Source organism: Orycteropus afer, unplaced genomic scaffold (assembly GCF_000298275.1).
Source record: "Orycteropus afer afer isolate SDZICR_OR568_19922 unplaced genomic scaffold, OryAfe1.0 scaffold00014, whole genome shotgun sequence".
Taxonomy (NCBI): domain Eukaryota; kingdom Metazoa; phylum Chordata; class Mammalia; order Tubulidentata; family Orycteropodidae; genus Orycteropus; species Orycteropus afer.
The window spans coordinates 5,588,303-5,603,847 of NW_006921601.1; the positions used below are offsets into that span (position 1 = coordinate 5,588,303).

A 15,545-nucleotide genomic window follows, 5' to 3' on the forward strand; every position below is an offset into this window, starting at 1 on the left:
AACAACAAACTTTATGTTAATGTTGTTTGTTTATTTTTGGTGTCCCGCAACTGAAATCTAAATTCTACAAGCACAGGGACTTTATTTTGCTCACTGTAGTATCCTCAGCTTCTACAATGCATGGCACTTAGTACACCTTCAGTAAATATTTGTTGCATAAATGAACAAATGTATAACAAAGAATTTTTAACAACTAAATTCTATAGTCTTAGAAAACCAATCAGTGCTGAGTTGTAATCACTGTTTGTAGCAAGTGGGTTTAATTCATATCCTTTTAATTCAACTAGAGCAAACTGACTATGAATTAGAGTGGTTTCATTGTCTAAATCTACTTTGACCTTACATGTTCTCTGGAGAGTGATCCCTGCTAAGTAGTTATGTTTAGGTTGCTCATTGAAGCAGTCTTGGGGAAGGAGACAGGGTACCACACACATTCAGGACATCCCTGAGCTGAGCTCACAGGCCCCTGGAGTAGAAAATGGTCACAGAAAGGAAACTTCATGAGGCCTCTAATTTCCTATGGACGGAATCCTGCTGGCCTCTCCCAGGATCTGGATTGGGAGGTAGCTGGTGGGTTGCCTAGTGCAAAGGCTGTAGATAACAAGGCTCCCTTGATGATGAGAAGGTGTTTTACTCCCCAGCCTCACCAAATCCATTTGGCTCCTAAATCCTGGCTAGGAGTGGCATAGACTTGGATTAGCCTCTCAAGACTCATCCTGCTAGGTGGAAGGAAGCAGAACTGCTGACAGTCCTAGTAAGAGGCATTTCTTCTAGGTTGCGAAGATAGCACCTAGGCCTGGTATGGGCCCCTGGGCTTCCCAGCGTACAGACTAGCCAGCTGTAGTTGATTACAGCAGGCAAAAGCCCTGATGCATCTTCCTGCAAAGCTCTGCCAGAGAGCAAGCAAGTCCTTGCTTTGTGCGGTGCAGCCACCACTTTTTCCAAGTTACCACATGACAATTGAAAATCACCTGCAAACCTAAATCCAGTGAGTGCCTAGTACAAATAACACATTTAACAGCTCGGAGAATGATTCAGAGGAAGAAAATCTTCCAAGTGAAGATAATCATCTGTTAGTGTGAAAAGGCAAAAACTCTTTTATTAGCATTGGAAACTCAAGGGAAATGTTGCTAAATCCACAAATGCAGCACTTCATTAAATGGCTAAAGAACAATACCCACAGCTGGAAGGAAGGACTTGTATAGATTCCACTCCCACTCAGAGTTCACCCACAGAACTAGCGCTCTTGGAACATGGAAGCTCATCTCTGATCCCTTCCTGTTTACTTAGTAAGCAGAGCCTCAGAGTGCTGTTATCAATGCCCATCGGGCACCCCAGAATTCAGAGCTCCTTAGTCATCTTTAGGAACCTGTTGGTTAAGCGCTTGGCTGGTAACTTAAAGGTCGGCAGTTTGCACCCACCAGATGTTGCATGGGAGAAAGATGTGACAGTCTGCGTATGTAAAGATTTACAGCCTTGGAAACCCTATGGGGGCAGTTCTATTCTGTCCTACAGGGTCACTATGAGTCAGAATCCACACGATGGCAGTGAGTTTGGTTTTGGGTTTTAGTCTTTTTCATCTATATACTTTCCTCACGTGACCTCAGCCAGTCTCACTTCTTTATTCTGTGACACTAAAATTTATATTCCAGTCCTGATCTCTCCTGGGGCTTCATATAACCAGTTGTCTGCTTGAACTCTCCACTTGGATATCTAATACCAAAAAACAAACAAACTCACTGCTGTCGAGCCAATTCAACTCATAGTGACCACTCCTTGGGTTTCTGAGGCGATATCTCTACAGAAGTAGATTGCCCAATCTTCCTTCCGAGCAGTGGCTGGCTGATGGGTTTGAACCACCAGCCTTCTGGTTAGCAGTCAAATGCCTTAGGCACTGTACTACAATAGGCACCTCAAACTGAGAATGGCCAAAATAGAACTCTTGATCATCTTCCCTCTTCCTGCTTATTACTGCTTTAGAAACCACCCCAAAACTTAGTGGCTGCAAACAATAATAGTCATTGATTTTGCTCACAAACCTTCCATTTGAGTAGGGCTGAAATGGGACTGTTCTACAAAGCATCAGCTAGTGCAACTTGACTTGGGCTGGAGAATCCATTTCCAAGATGGCTAACTCAAGTAGCTGGCAAATTTTGCTGGCTGTCACTTGGGAACTCAGCCAGACCTGGGACCTGGGGGATATCAATTTCTCTCCTCATGACCTCTCAGGCTGCTATGATTTCCTGAAGGCATGGTGACTGAGTTCCAAGAGTGAGTATTCCAAGAAAGAAGAAGTGGAAACCGCCAGTGTCTGAAGAACTGGGCCTAAGAACTAGCAACTTGTCACTTCTGCTGTATAATATTGGTTGAGCAGTCATAGAGCCCAGACTCAAGGGGGGAGACATGGACCCAAACTTTGCATGAAAAGAGTGTCAAAGAATTTGTGGGCATATTTTAAAACTTCCTCATATCCCAAATCTGTGTCTCCTCCAGTCTTCTCCATCTTGGTCAAGAAACTAGAAGTTAGTTTTGATTGCTGTCTTTCCCTTACCCGTTATATCCAATCCTCATCAGGAAGTTGTTGACTCTCCCCCAAAGCATGCCCAGAATCCTTCTACTTCTCTCATCAACACTACTACATCCCTAATCCCAGACAAGACCCTTATCTACCACCTGGATGACTGCTTGGTCTATAGCAATAGCCTATTAATTACTGTTTCCATGTCAGCTTCCTAAAATCCATTCTTCATACAGTAGCCAGGGCTATCTTTCAAAAACACAACTATGCTTAAATCCCTCCAAAGGCATTGCAGCATATTTAGAATTGAACCCCAAACCCTAATTCTGGACTACAAAGCCCAACATGACCTAGCCCCTGTCCATTTCTCCAGCTTCATCTTGTACCTTTTTCAATAAGACCCCTACATGCTTGTTTCTGCCTGAGAGCCTTTGTACTTGGTTTACCACTATCTGGAATGTTCTTCCCAAGAAAATCTGGAATGATTTTCCCAAGGCTGGTTCCTTCTTGCCTTTTAGTTTTCAGTTTGAATGTTATTTCCTCAAAGAGGCCCTCCACAATCCCTGAACCTACAGTAGCCATCTGTTATATTAACATATTTTAATTTCCACCATAGCACTTATCACTAGCTGATACTTTTCATGTTTGTTTATTTATTGTGTAATTGTAAAATGTAAACTTCATGAGAGTAGAGCTCTTGTCTGTCTTTCTACTGTACATCCCTAGTGCCTAGAACAGTGCCTGGTACACAGTAGGTATTTATTGAGTTAGCAGGTAGCAACAACAACCTCAGCCAGCCAGCCTTCTAATATGACCAACTGTAGCATCCCTTAGGGTGGTTGACAAGTACAGAGGAGAAGCTGCAGGAGGGCCTCAGTAGCTCATGGTTGTATTGGGAGCATAGCTCTAGTCCAGGGGCCTGCTTCTGTGGGTGCTTCCAGAGTTTACGTAGCCTCCTTCCAACTCCTGAAGTATTCCCATTCTCAGTCTTTTTGTGAAATCAATGATGCAGAATCTCAGTTATGCACACACAGTTACTAAAGTGGTTGGACAGGGTGGCACAAGCTCGGCCTGCCACACCTCTACATCATTTAGGTCACTAACTCAGATTATGAAATTTGAATTTTCATCTTATGGTTAGATTCCAAAATACAATCCAAGTTCTCAGATAACAAATTCCAAGTGCTTGTTTTAATGATTTTGTTAAAATCATTAAAAAGGAAGATGTTCAAACTTTTGAAGAGAAACCTGCAAATGGGTATTTAGGACTCACCCAAATAAAGAAGAAAATGTTTTATTAGGGCTTTTAAAAACTTAATATAATTGATAGGTTAAAAAAAAATGAGGTGAAAATTAGTTCTTTGTTTTCTTAAAAAATATCTGTTGAACTATTCTTAGTACTTTGACATAGAGAAGTGTGTATAGAATCTTTTGTTATTGAAACAACAAAACACTATGGTTGTGTGTAGTCAGTCCATTTACTTGAGAAATGAAAGTTTGTTTATAGGATCCTTTTTTATTCACTGTAATGTTTGTTTTTCATCTGTGGATTTAATTTTTTAAAAATTCAATAATGTTGAAAATTCAAGTTCCTATGGGAAAAAATAGTGGTGAGGCCCAGCTGTGCCAGCTAAAATGAGCTGATTCTGTGGCACTTAACGGCCTGGTCTTTCAGTCTGCTTCTGGCAATGGTGTCCTCATTAAAGGGACAAGAACACCCTTGCGGTGTCAGTCTCTGACCTTGGAAAGTAGGGAAGAAAGTAATCTTGACAAGCTTGCCCTCACCACAGCCTACCCGAGGGGAAACTCCTGTTGGAAGCAGGCCCCTTGGCAGCACTGACTCAGGGTTTGTAACATCTCCTTTTCATAACAGTAGATGATTCTCATCCACCAAGAAGATCATGTCTGCCTTAATTCTCCAAACTCTAATACAGTTAATGAAGGCACAGCTGAAAGTGATAAAATTATCATTGTATATTTGCTATAGAGTGGAAGCTGGCACGTAGGAAGGCTGTTAATAGGTCTACATTATTATGTCTGCAGAAGTGCTTTGTTTTTATCTTTTTATTTCTAAGGCTTTCTGCTTTAAGTACTTAGTGATGGCTGCTCAGAACTTAATCTCCCAGGATCAAACAGCCTGGAGAAGGCTCTAGAGAAATGGTGTCCTCCCTCCCTCCTTTCCTGCTCTGCCTGGTCAGAGCTTGCTCATGGGTGCGAAGGGCTCCCTTAGGGAGAGCCTGGCTGGAGACAGATGACACAGTTCAGACAAGGCAGCTGCTTCTGTGGCCTCCTTTCCACCACAGCCTCCTTGAGGAGGGGTGAGAAGCATGAAGGACAGGTGAGTCTCACCTCAGCTGACTCAAGTCCAGCTCAGCCAGGTAACCAGGAGATCTGCCCACCACAATGAGAAGTGGGTACAACTCAAAGCCATTTTCAGTCCACATCCACAAACCTGGGAAAGAAAAACCAACTTCAATTTACCAAAATATCTGTATTATCTATAAAAATTGAACTCTAACAAGTCACTGATACTGGAGGCAGTGCTATCCAACTGTGTGCTGGCATGCAGAGGCAGACGGCTCATCCCACCAAGCCCACAGGCAGAACATTTGCACTGAATGGCATGTGGCAGAGTCATTTGTAAGGCCTCAAAAACCTGGACACTTTGGAACGTAGCAATCGGATGAAGGATCTTGGAAACATCTCTCGGGACTCTTGGGCTGTGTACTTGAAATAGTTCTGGGGGTGGGCCAGGACATCAAACAGAGCCTTGATCAGTTTCTTATCCTAAAAAGAACAGAATTTTTGTTACTGGGCCAAAATATTTAAACACTCTGACATTTTGCCAATGGAGCTATAATGACCTAGTGTTACGCAGTAGGTTGGGGAGCTGTAAACAAGGCTTCAAACTGCTTTGTTCCAGCTTGACCCCTTGCTAAGAATTTGCATTTCTACCCCAGATATACTGAATCAGAATCTACATTTTAACAACATCCCCATACATAAAATCACCTGTGAATAACCTGGGGCTTTTTAAGAAATACTTAAGGATGTTAAACTATAGATTCTGATTCAATGTATCTGGGCTGCACATGCAACTTCTCAGTAGGGTGGAACCACAATGAACTGGTTTGAAACCCTGGCTAAAAAACACTTTGAAAATTGTGTCCTCTGATTTTTATCTTCTTTCAGTTTTTACTTTTTCCCCCCTAATTATCTACAATAAGTATGTATGCCTTTTTTTTTTTTTTGCAGTGTTTCCTCCCCTCCCTTACCACCTCTGGTAACCATCAAAGAAAGTTTCCTTCCATATATAAACCTTTCCTTGACTTTTTACAATAATGCACTAATGCAATATTTGTCCTTCTGTGATTGACTTACTTCACTCAGCATAATGTCCTCCAAGTTTATCCACGTTATGCAATGTTTTGCAGATTCTGCGTTACTCTTTAGTGTTGCATAGTATTCCATTCTGCATATATACTACAGTTTGGTTATCCATTTTTCTGTTGAAGGGCACCTAGGTTGTTTCCATCTTTTGGCTATTGTAAACAGTGCTGCAATGAACATGGATGTGCATATATCTGTTCTTGTCCTGGCTCTCACTTCTGTAGGATATATATACATAGTAATGGGATTTGCTGGATCAAATGGTATTTCTAATTCCAACTTTTTAAGGAATTGCCATACTGCTTTCCACAGTGGTTGTATCATTTGACAGACCCACCAGCAGTGCATGAGAGTCCCAATCTCTCCACTTCCTTGCCAGCATTTGTTATTTTCTATCTTGTTGAACTTTGCTATAAGTGCTGGGGCCAGATGGTATCTCATTGTTTTGATTTGCATCTCTCAAACCCACCAGCCACTCCTCGGAAGGAAGGTTGGGCAATCCTACCTCCATAATGATACTGCCTCGGAAACCCAAGGAGGGGTCGCTATGAGTCGGGGCCGACTCGACGGCAAACAACAACAACAACAACAACAACAATGGCTAATGATTGTGAATATTTCTTCATGTACTTGCTGGCCACCTGAATATCCTTTTTGGTGAAATGTCTATTCATGTCTTCTGCACATTTTTTTAATTGGATTATTTGTCTTTTTGCTGTTGAGGTGTTGGCGTTTTCTATAAATTATAGAGGTAAGTCCCTTGTCAGATATGTCATTGCCAAATATTTTTTTCCCCAATCTGTAGGTTTTCTTTTTACACTTTTGGAGAAGTCTTTTGAAGCACATAAAAATTTAATTTTAACTTTCAGAAGTTTATCTTCTGCTGTTTGTGCATTTTGGGTTATGCTTGACAGTCTATTTATGCCATAAATTAGGGGCTCTAAATTTGCCCCTATTTTTTCCTTGAGGAACTTTATAGTTTTCAGTTTCACATGTAAGTCTTTCGTCCATCTGGAGTTAGTTTTTGTGTATGGTGTGAAGTACGGATCTTATTTTTCTGCAAATGGATATCCAGTTTTGCCAGAGCCATTTGTTAAAGAAACCATCTCTTCCCCATGTAATAGATTTCATCCCTTTGTCAAAGATCAACTGACCATAGGTTGATGGATCTATTTCTGGGTTCTCAATTCTGTTCCACTGGTCTGTGTGTCTGTCATTGTACCAACACCAGCCTGTTTTGACTACTGTGGCTGCACAGTAGGTTTTGAGATCCAGGAGTGTGAGACCTCCTATTTTGTTGTTCTTCTTCAACAATGTTTTTCTTATCCAAGGTCTCTTTCCTTTCTGTATAAAATTTGTGATTGGTTTTTCCATGTCCTTAAAGAATGTTGATAGGATCTGGATTGGGATTGCATTGAGTGTATAGATTGCTTTGAGTAGTATTGACATTTTCACAATGTTCAATCTTCCTATCCATGAGCATGGTATGTTCTTTCATTTATGTAGATCTCTTATGGTTTCTTGAAGTAGTGTTATGTAGTTTTCTTTATACAGGTCTTTTGTGTCCCTAGTGAGATTTATTCCCAAGTATTTTATTTTTTTGGTAGCTATTGTAAGTGGTATTGATTTCCTTATTTCCTTTTCAGCAATCTCTTCGCTGGTGTAGAGGAAATCCAACTGATTTTTGTATGTTGCCACTATGCTAAATCTCTCAATTAGTTCCAGTAGTTTTCTTGCTGAGTTTCTTGGGTTTTCTATCCATAAGATCATATCATAAGCAAATTGGGATAGTTTTACTTCTTCCTTACCAATTTGGATGCCTTTGATTTCTCTTTCTTGCCTTACTGCCCTGGCTAGGACTTCCAGTACAATGTTGAATAGAAGTGGTGATTGAGGGCATCCTTGCCTGGTTCCTGTTCACAAAGGAAATGGTTTCAGTCTTCTCCTTTGAGAAAATAATGTTGGTTTTGCATATGTGCCCTTTATTATGTTGAGGAAGTTCCTTTCTATTTCTATTTTGATGAGAGTTTTGATCAGAAATGGGTGTTGGATTTTATCAAATGCCTTTTCTGCATCAATTGGTATGATCATGTGGTTCTTTTCCTTTATTTTATTTATGTGGCGGATGATATTGATTGTTTTTCTAATGTTGAACCATCTTTGCATATGAACCCCACTTGGTCGTATTATTTTTTTATATGTTGTGGGAGTTTATTGGTTAGGATTTTATTGAAGATTTTTGCATTTATGTTTATGAGGGATATTGGTCTGTAGTTTTCCCTTTTAGTGCTATCTTTGCCTGGTTTTGGTATCAAGATTATGCTTGCTTCATAAAATGAATTTTGGAGGATTCCATGCTTTTCTCTGCTCTGGAATATTTTGAGTAGCATTGGTGTCAGTTTTTCTCTGAACATTTGGTAGAATTCTCCAGTGAAACCATCTGGGCCAGGATTCTGTTCTGGTTAACTAGTGCCACTCTGACAGGAAATATACCACAAATGGGATGGCCTTAACAAACAGAATTTTATTCTTAAAATTTGGAGGCTTTAAGTCCAAGTTCAAAGTGCCAAGCTCCAGGGGCTGGGTGAAAGCCCCTCAACCTTGGGGTCCAGCTCTGCCTCCTGCTCCTAGCCCACTGAAGATAGAGGCATTTCTTCACTCAGACGGCTGCTGGCTGCTGAGGCTGAGAAGCTTCAAGGTTGACAAGTCAAAAGGCACAGTCCCGATGTTACCAAACCATATGGCAGGCCATTAACTTAAGTCCATTGCAAGTCCCAAGTTTGGCAGAGCATAGCAGGCTGCTGAGCAATGACACAGCTACATGCAGAATCCAAGTGTGCCATAGGCTAGAGACCATTCTCAAAGCTTCTCCTTATATACAGGAAGCAGACTACATACCTAAAGGCAGCTACTCAGCTGCTCCCAGTAGATTTCACCATGGAGTTGATTACCAGTCTCATATGGGGAATACTACATCCAGATGCCCAGCCACTCAACCAGGCCTAGCCAAGTTGACATACAAACATAACCATCACAACTTCTTTTTGTTTGCAATTTTTTTATGACCTGTTCAATTTCTTCTTTTGTTATGGGTCTGTTCAGATTTTCCACCTTAGTCTGTGTTTAGGTAAGTAGTATGTTTCTAGAAATCTGTTCATTTCTTCAAGATTTTCAAATTTGTTAGAGTATAGTTCTTCATAGTATCCTGATATTATTCTTTTAATTTCTGTTGGTTTTGTTGTGATATCACCCAACTTGTTTCTTATTTGTGTTATTTGTATTCTCTCCCTCTTTTCCTTTGTTAAATATGCCAGTGGTTTGTCAATTTTATTAATCTTTTCAAAAACAACTTCTAGTCTTGTTGATTTTTTTTCTAATGTCTTTCTATTTTCTGTTTCATTTATTTCTGTTTGAATCTTTATTATTTCTTTTCTTCTGGTGACTGTAGGCTTTTTTTTTTTTTTTTTTTGCTGCTCTTTTACTAATTGTTGGAGATGTTGGGTTAAGGTGTGGATTTTGGCTCTTTGTTCTTTTTTGATGTGTGCATTTATTGCTATAAATTGGCCTCTGGTCACTGTTTTTGCTGTGTCCCAAAGATTTTGGTATGTTGTGTTTCCATTCTCATTTGATTCAAGGAATTTTTTAATTTCATTGATTATTTCTTCTATTACTCAGTCATTTTCAAGGAGGGTGGTATTCAGTTTCCATGTTTTTGCTCTTTTTTCATTGGTCTTCCTATTGTTGATTTCTAATTTTGTAGCATTGTGATCTGAGAAGATGATCTGTAGTATTTCATTGTTTTTAATTTATGAAGGCTTGCTTTATGGTCTAACATATGGTCTATACTAGAGAATGTTCCATGTGCACTGGAAAAGAATGTATATTGTGCTGTTGCTGGATGAAGTGCTCTGTAGATGTCTATAAGGTCAAGTTGGTGAATTGTGTTATTTAGTTCTTCTGCATCTTCGTTGAGTGTCTTTCCAGTGATTCTATCTTTGATTGAAAGTGATGTATTAAAGTCTTCTGTTATGACTGTGGAGTCATCTATTTGTCTTTTCAACTCTGTTAAAGTCTGATTTATGTATTTTGGGGCTCTTTCAGTGGGTGCAGAGAAATTTATTATGATTATGTCCTCTTGTTCAATCAATCTTTTAATCATTATATAATGTCCTTCCTTGTCTCTTATGGTGGTTTTTGTTTTAAAGTCTATTTTATCAGAAATTAATATTACCACTCCTGCTCTTTTTTGGTTGCCATTTTCTTGATACATCTTTTCCCAACCTTTGATCTTTAGTTTATTTGTGTCTTTCTCTCTAAGATGTGTCTCTTGTAGACAGCATTTTGATGGGTTATGTTTTCTTATCCACTCTGCACTCTCTGTCTCTTTGAGTGGTACATTTAATCCACTGACATTCAGTGTAATTATTGACAAGTATGAATTCGTTGCTGTCATTTTGTTATGTGTTTTTTGTGGTGTTACTGATTTCTTACCATCGCAACAACAACTGATTTCTTTGCTCCATATAATTTTCTGTGTTGAACTTGTTTTGTTTATGAATCATGTTATCACTTACCTCATTGCTATTGTTTTAGTATTTGCTAAATATTTGTGCTTGTCCTCTTTTTTATTGTGATGTGAAAGTTTATCATTTTTCTTTGAGGTTATCCTATGATTTATAATTTTCTTCCCAAGTTTAGAACAGTCCATTCTATCTTGCAACTCTCTTGACTTCCTCACCACTTAGAAGTGCTGTAACTACACTGTATTTTCCTTCTTTCTGGTTTGTAGTTGTCCTCATTTGCCAATTGATGTCTTTGGTTCTCTGTTTACAATCTTGTAGGCTTATTTACTTTGGATACTTCCATAACTGGGTTGGTTTCTGGTTTATGTCATCATAATGGTCAGTTGTTGTTTGCTTTTGTTGGTTTTGTCCAAAGGACTCCCTTTAGCATCTCTTGCAAGGTTGCTCTGGTTTTAACAAGTTTCTTTCATTTCTGCTTATCTGGAAATGTCCTAATATTACCATCATATTTGAGGAACAATTTTGCTGGGTATATAATTCTTGGTTGGAAATTCTTTTCTTTCAGGGTTTTATATATAGCATCCCATTGCCTTCTCACCTACATGGTTTTTGCCTAGAAATCAGAGCTTAGTCTTATTGGTTGCCCTTTGTAGGTAACTTTTCTTTTTTCCTGTGCTGCTTTTAGGATTCTTTGTCTTTGGTTTTGGTGAGTTTGATGATGATATGTCTTGGTGATTGTTTTTGGGGGAGCTCTGGTAGCATAGTGCCTAAGGCACTTGACTGCTAACCAGAGGCTGGAGGTTCAAACCCACCAGCCACTCCTTGGAAGAAAGATGGGGCAATCTACTTCCATAGTGATACTGCCTTGGAAACCCAAGGAGGGGTTACTATGAATTGGGTCAGACTCGACGGCACATAACAACAACAACATCCTGTTTGGGGTTCATTGGAATTCTTGAATGGATATATTCTCATCTTTCATTTCATCATACCAGGGAAATTCTCTTCCAACAAATCATTGACAATTTTCTCTGTGGTTTTATTTGTTGCTTCCTGTTCTGGAATTCCCGTTACACGTAGGTTATTCTTTTTGATGGTATCCCACATGAACCTTAGGCTTTCTTCATTTTGTTTTGTTCTTTTTTCTGATTGATCCCTTTCCAAAGAAGTATTGAGGTATTCACTAATTCTGTCTTCCATTGATTCAGTTCTACTCCTTTCTCAATTCTATTCAATGTGTTATCTATTCTGAGAATTCAGTATTAATCTTCTGGATTTCTATCTGTAAATGTTGTATCATTTCTAATTTTTCATTTATTTTGTCATTTTGTTCTTGTATTGTCTTCCAAAATTGCTCTAGGGTTTTCTCTGTTTTCCTCAATTTTTTCAGAGTTTTCCTTCATCTGTCTCTCAATACATTGAAAGTACCTACTATAGTTCTTTTGAATTCCTTATCAGGGATTTCCAATGCCGCTTCTTCAGCAGGGATGTGTTCTGGTTCTGTATCCTGGTCCCTTGTTTCTACTACTTTATCTTGTTTCTTTGTGTGGGCTGTGGTGGTCTGCTTTCTCTGAGACATTATGACATTTTTGTGTTTATATTTAATTGGTGATTGTATGTTAGAGTGATTTGCCCAAGATTTTCATTTTCTTTGTTTTGTTTGGATGTATCTGAGTAAGCAGGGTACTTTGTTGCTCTATTCACTAGTTGGCAGCACTTATGCACTCACCACCTGTCTCCTTTCTAGTTGTCAGCCTCTTGTATGTCCATGCTGTCTTTGGCAAGTGGAGCCTAGTGTTAGGTCCCTTGAATCTGAATAAAACTACTGTCACTTTAAATATCCAAAATGGTCACTGCTTGTAAACATTCAAAATGGCTGTGCCCTCCAGACAGCCGAAAGTCCACAGCTCAGTTTGTCTCCTTTGCTGTTTCCCTTTTCAGTTGTCAGTTACATGTGTAGTAGTCCATGCAGCCCTTGATGAGCAGGGCCAATTTTTAGATTATTTCTCAGGTCCGAACACCACTTGTAAAATTCAGGCTGTCCATGCTGTCAGAACAGCTGATAGTCTGCAGCTCCGTTTGTCTCCTTATTCACTGTTTTCGTTCAGGTTCGTCTGCTAGTTGGTGTCTAATCCACCTCTGTATCCTTCCTTTCAAAGCCCAGGGCTGCAAGATTGTCTTCTGTATCTGTGTCAATTGTTTTTTCTTATCTTTGTTTAAGAGGGTCTGTGTAGTTGTCTGCCTATTCCACCATCTTACTGAAGTCAGTATGTATTATTTTTATACAGGAAAATTTAATATATTAAAAAAGCTTGTTTTCTTTTTCTCAACTAGATGAGATGTAACATTGGGATTTTTGAAATATTTACAGGGTTAATGATATGGTACAGTAGTTTCTGGGTGGCGCAGATGGTTAAGTACTTAACAACTAACTGAAAGGGTGGTGGTAGTTTAAACCCACCTTGGCACCTTGGAAGAAAACCCTGTTGATCTGCTACCACAAAGTCACAGCCTTGAAAACCCCATGGAGCACAGTTCTGTGCAACAGAGGGGGTTGTCATGAGTCAGAATTGATTATACAATGACTAGGGTTTTTTGGTTTACTTTGTTTTAGTGACATGGCAGATATTTATTGCTAATTACTTATAAATATCTAAAAATTTGGTGAACTTTGGGTTCGGAGGATAAATAAAATGCCAAAGATCCTCAACTGTTTGGAATCAGTATGAAAATACTATTTGCCTCTGGCTTGGATTTATAAGCAAGTTTTTTCCAACAAATTTCTGAACTTTTTTTTTTTTTTTAAAGCAACTTATTTGACAACACTAAAGACAACCACTGGATTTAAAATTTTTTAAAAATTAAGTCTGGTGATAGTATACAACTGACCTCAGCCCAGGAAGGCTGGTGTCTGAAAGGTGAAAATACAGAGCAAGAGGGAAACCTGCCTCCAATAGTGCTGGGGGGTCTGGGTGGCCACTTTATCCACCTTAGTAACTCACTTACCTTAAGTATTTCCTGATGATTCTCAGATGCATAGAGCCTACCATCTCGAACAATATCTTCAATGAGTTCCTGGTAGTCCTCTGTTGGAAAATAGAACATAACATTTTGCAATTTTATAGTTTCATTATTTCCAAACTCACTCTTTCCTTCATTTTTGATAAGGTTCTGAGGAATGCCCCTCTGTAGCAATTATCAAAACAATTATCACTCTGATTCTGAGAGACAATTAGGTGTAAACTCCCACAGACCTCTTCACCACCATATCTACTCACCAGCATCTGCCCCCACCTTCCCATCCTGTTCCCTTAGATGAACCCCCTGTGCATCTAGTCAAGGTCAGTTCCTCCACTTTGTTCACCAGATCCACCTTCTATCACCAAATCAAGGGCATTGTTCCAGTAATTCTTCCCTTTCTTTCCTAAGTGATAAAAATTTCCACTGGCCTTTCTCATCAGCATGCAAATATGCTGTTATCTCTCTGATCTTAAAAAAAATGCCTCTGCTTGACAGCATTTCCTCTTTCAGCTGCTGCCAAACTTCTCTGCTGCTTTTTAGAAAAACCCCTGGAAATAATTGTTAATACCCACTGCCTACAATTCTCCTTCCTCTTTCCTTTCTCTCCTAAGCCCAGTCCAATTAGCTTTGGTCCTCATCACTCTTCATAAACTGCTTGTCAAGGTCACCAATGACCTTCATCTTGCTAAATCCCAATGGTCAACTTTCATTCCTCATCCATCAGTGTCATTTAACCCTTCCTCCTTGATACATCTCTTCACTCAGCTTCCAGGATACCACACTCTTGTTTTCCTACCTCACTGGTTGCTGCTCTGAGGCTCCTTTGCTTTTCCTTCCCCCTCTTATTGTGAAGTGGGAGCTCTGGTAGCATAGTGCCTAAGGTACTTGATTGCTAACCAGAAGGCTGGCGGTTCAAACCCACCAGTCAGTCCTCGGGAGGAAGGTTGGGCAATCTACTTCCATAGTGATACTGCCTCGGAAACCCAAGGAGGGGTCACTATGAGTTGGGTCTGACTCGATGGCACAAAACAACAACAACTTATTGTGAAAGGATTCCAGGGTTCAGTCCTTGTTCCTTCCCTAAGTGAGCTCATCCAGACTCATGGTTTTTCTCTCCTCCCTTTTTCTCCCCTTTCTCATCTCCCCTCTTTTTCTGTTCTTGCAGAAAAGCTGTAAAACAATCAGCTTCTTACACCAAGCATGACTCTTCCCTCCTTGTTATGAATGGGCTGGATGGGGGTCGGGAAAGAGGGGAGAACCAGGTTAGTAACTCTAGTATCCTCTTTGTCTAGTTGAGGGAAGAAAACTATGTTTACTTTCTCATTAATAATTTTTGTACTGTCATGCACATTATAGGCAATACACACAATAATCCTGCTCCAAATGGAAATACTTCCCTTTTTAAAATCTAGTATATTTCTTAGTCATAATTCAAACCTAACATATGCAAAACAGTCTTTTCCAAATTTCAGACAGAGAAAAATGTCTCTTCATATGCATGTCATGTGCAACAAAGCCAAACAAATTATAAGGACATCATTGAAACTGTATGCGTGAGGAGAGAGGGGGATCTTTTTTTAAAAAAATTTTTATCGTGACTTGGGTGAAAGTTTACAGAGCAGATTTATCTTCCAAAGAGAAGTTCATCCACATTTTATTTCATGACATTGACTGTAATTCCCCATAATGTAACAGCCCTTCTATTATCCCATGATTGATTGCTCCAAGAAGTGTACTTAAAGTAAAAATACCAAAACCACTGCCATCAAGTTGGTCCTGACTCATAGCGACCCCTCCTTGGGTTTCTGAGGCAGCATCTCTACAGAAGTAGATTGCACAGTCTTCCTTCTGCAGAGTGCCTGATGGGTTTGAACTGCCAGCCTTCTGGTTAGCAGTCAAATATCTTAGGCACTATGCCACCAGAGCTCCTAGGAGTGTATCTACCTGATGTAAATGTTCACCCCATATGTCTATTGTTTGGCTGGAAGCCACAGGAGTTAGTTCAGTTCAAGACCTGAAGATTAACTAAGGACCATAGTCTCAGGGATCTCACCAAGCTCTATCAGACCAGCAAACCTAGTCTTTTTTTTTTT

General features: G+C 39.6%; 1 protein-coding gene across 1 annotated transcript in view; it reads right to left on the reverse strand.

Annotated features, from left to right (window-relative positions):
• Positions 1 to 5,152: 5,152 nt before the first annotated feature.
• Positions 5,153 to 15,545, reverse strand: part of SCUBE2 (signal peptide, CUB domain and EGF like domain containing 2) — a 101,815-nt gene continuing 91,422 nt past the window's right edge. The window contains exons 22-23 of the mRNA XM_042782838.1: positions 13,438 to 13,517; positions 5,153 to 5,305 (exon numbers count right to left, since the gene is read on the reverse strand). Of these exons, the coding sequence (XP_042638772.1) occupies positions 5,153 to 5,305; positions 13,438 to 13,517 (233 nt within the window). The remainder of the gene's footprint in view (positions 5,306 to 13,437; positions 13,518 to 15,545) is intronic.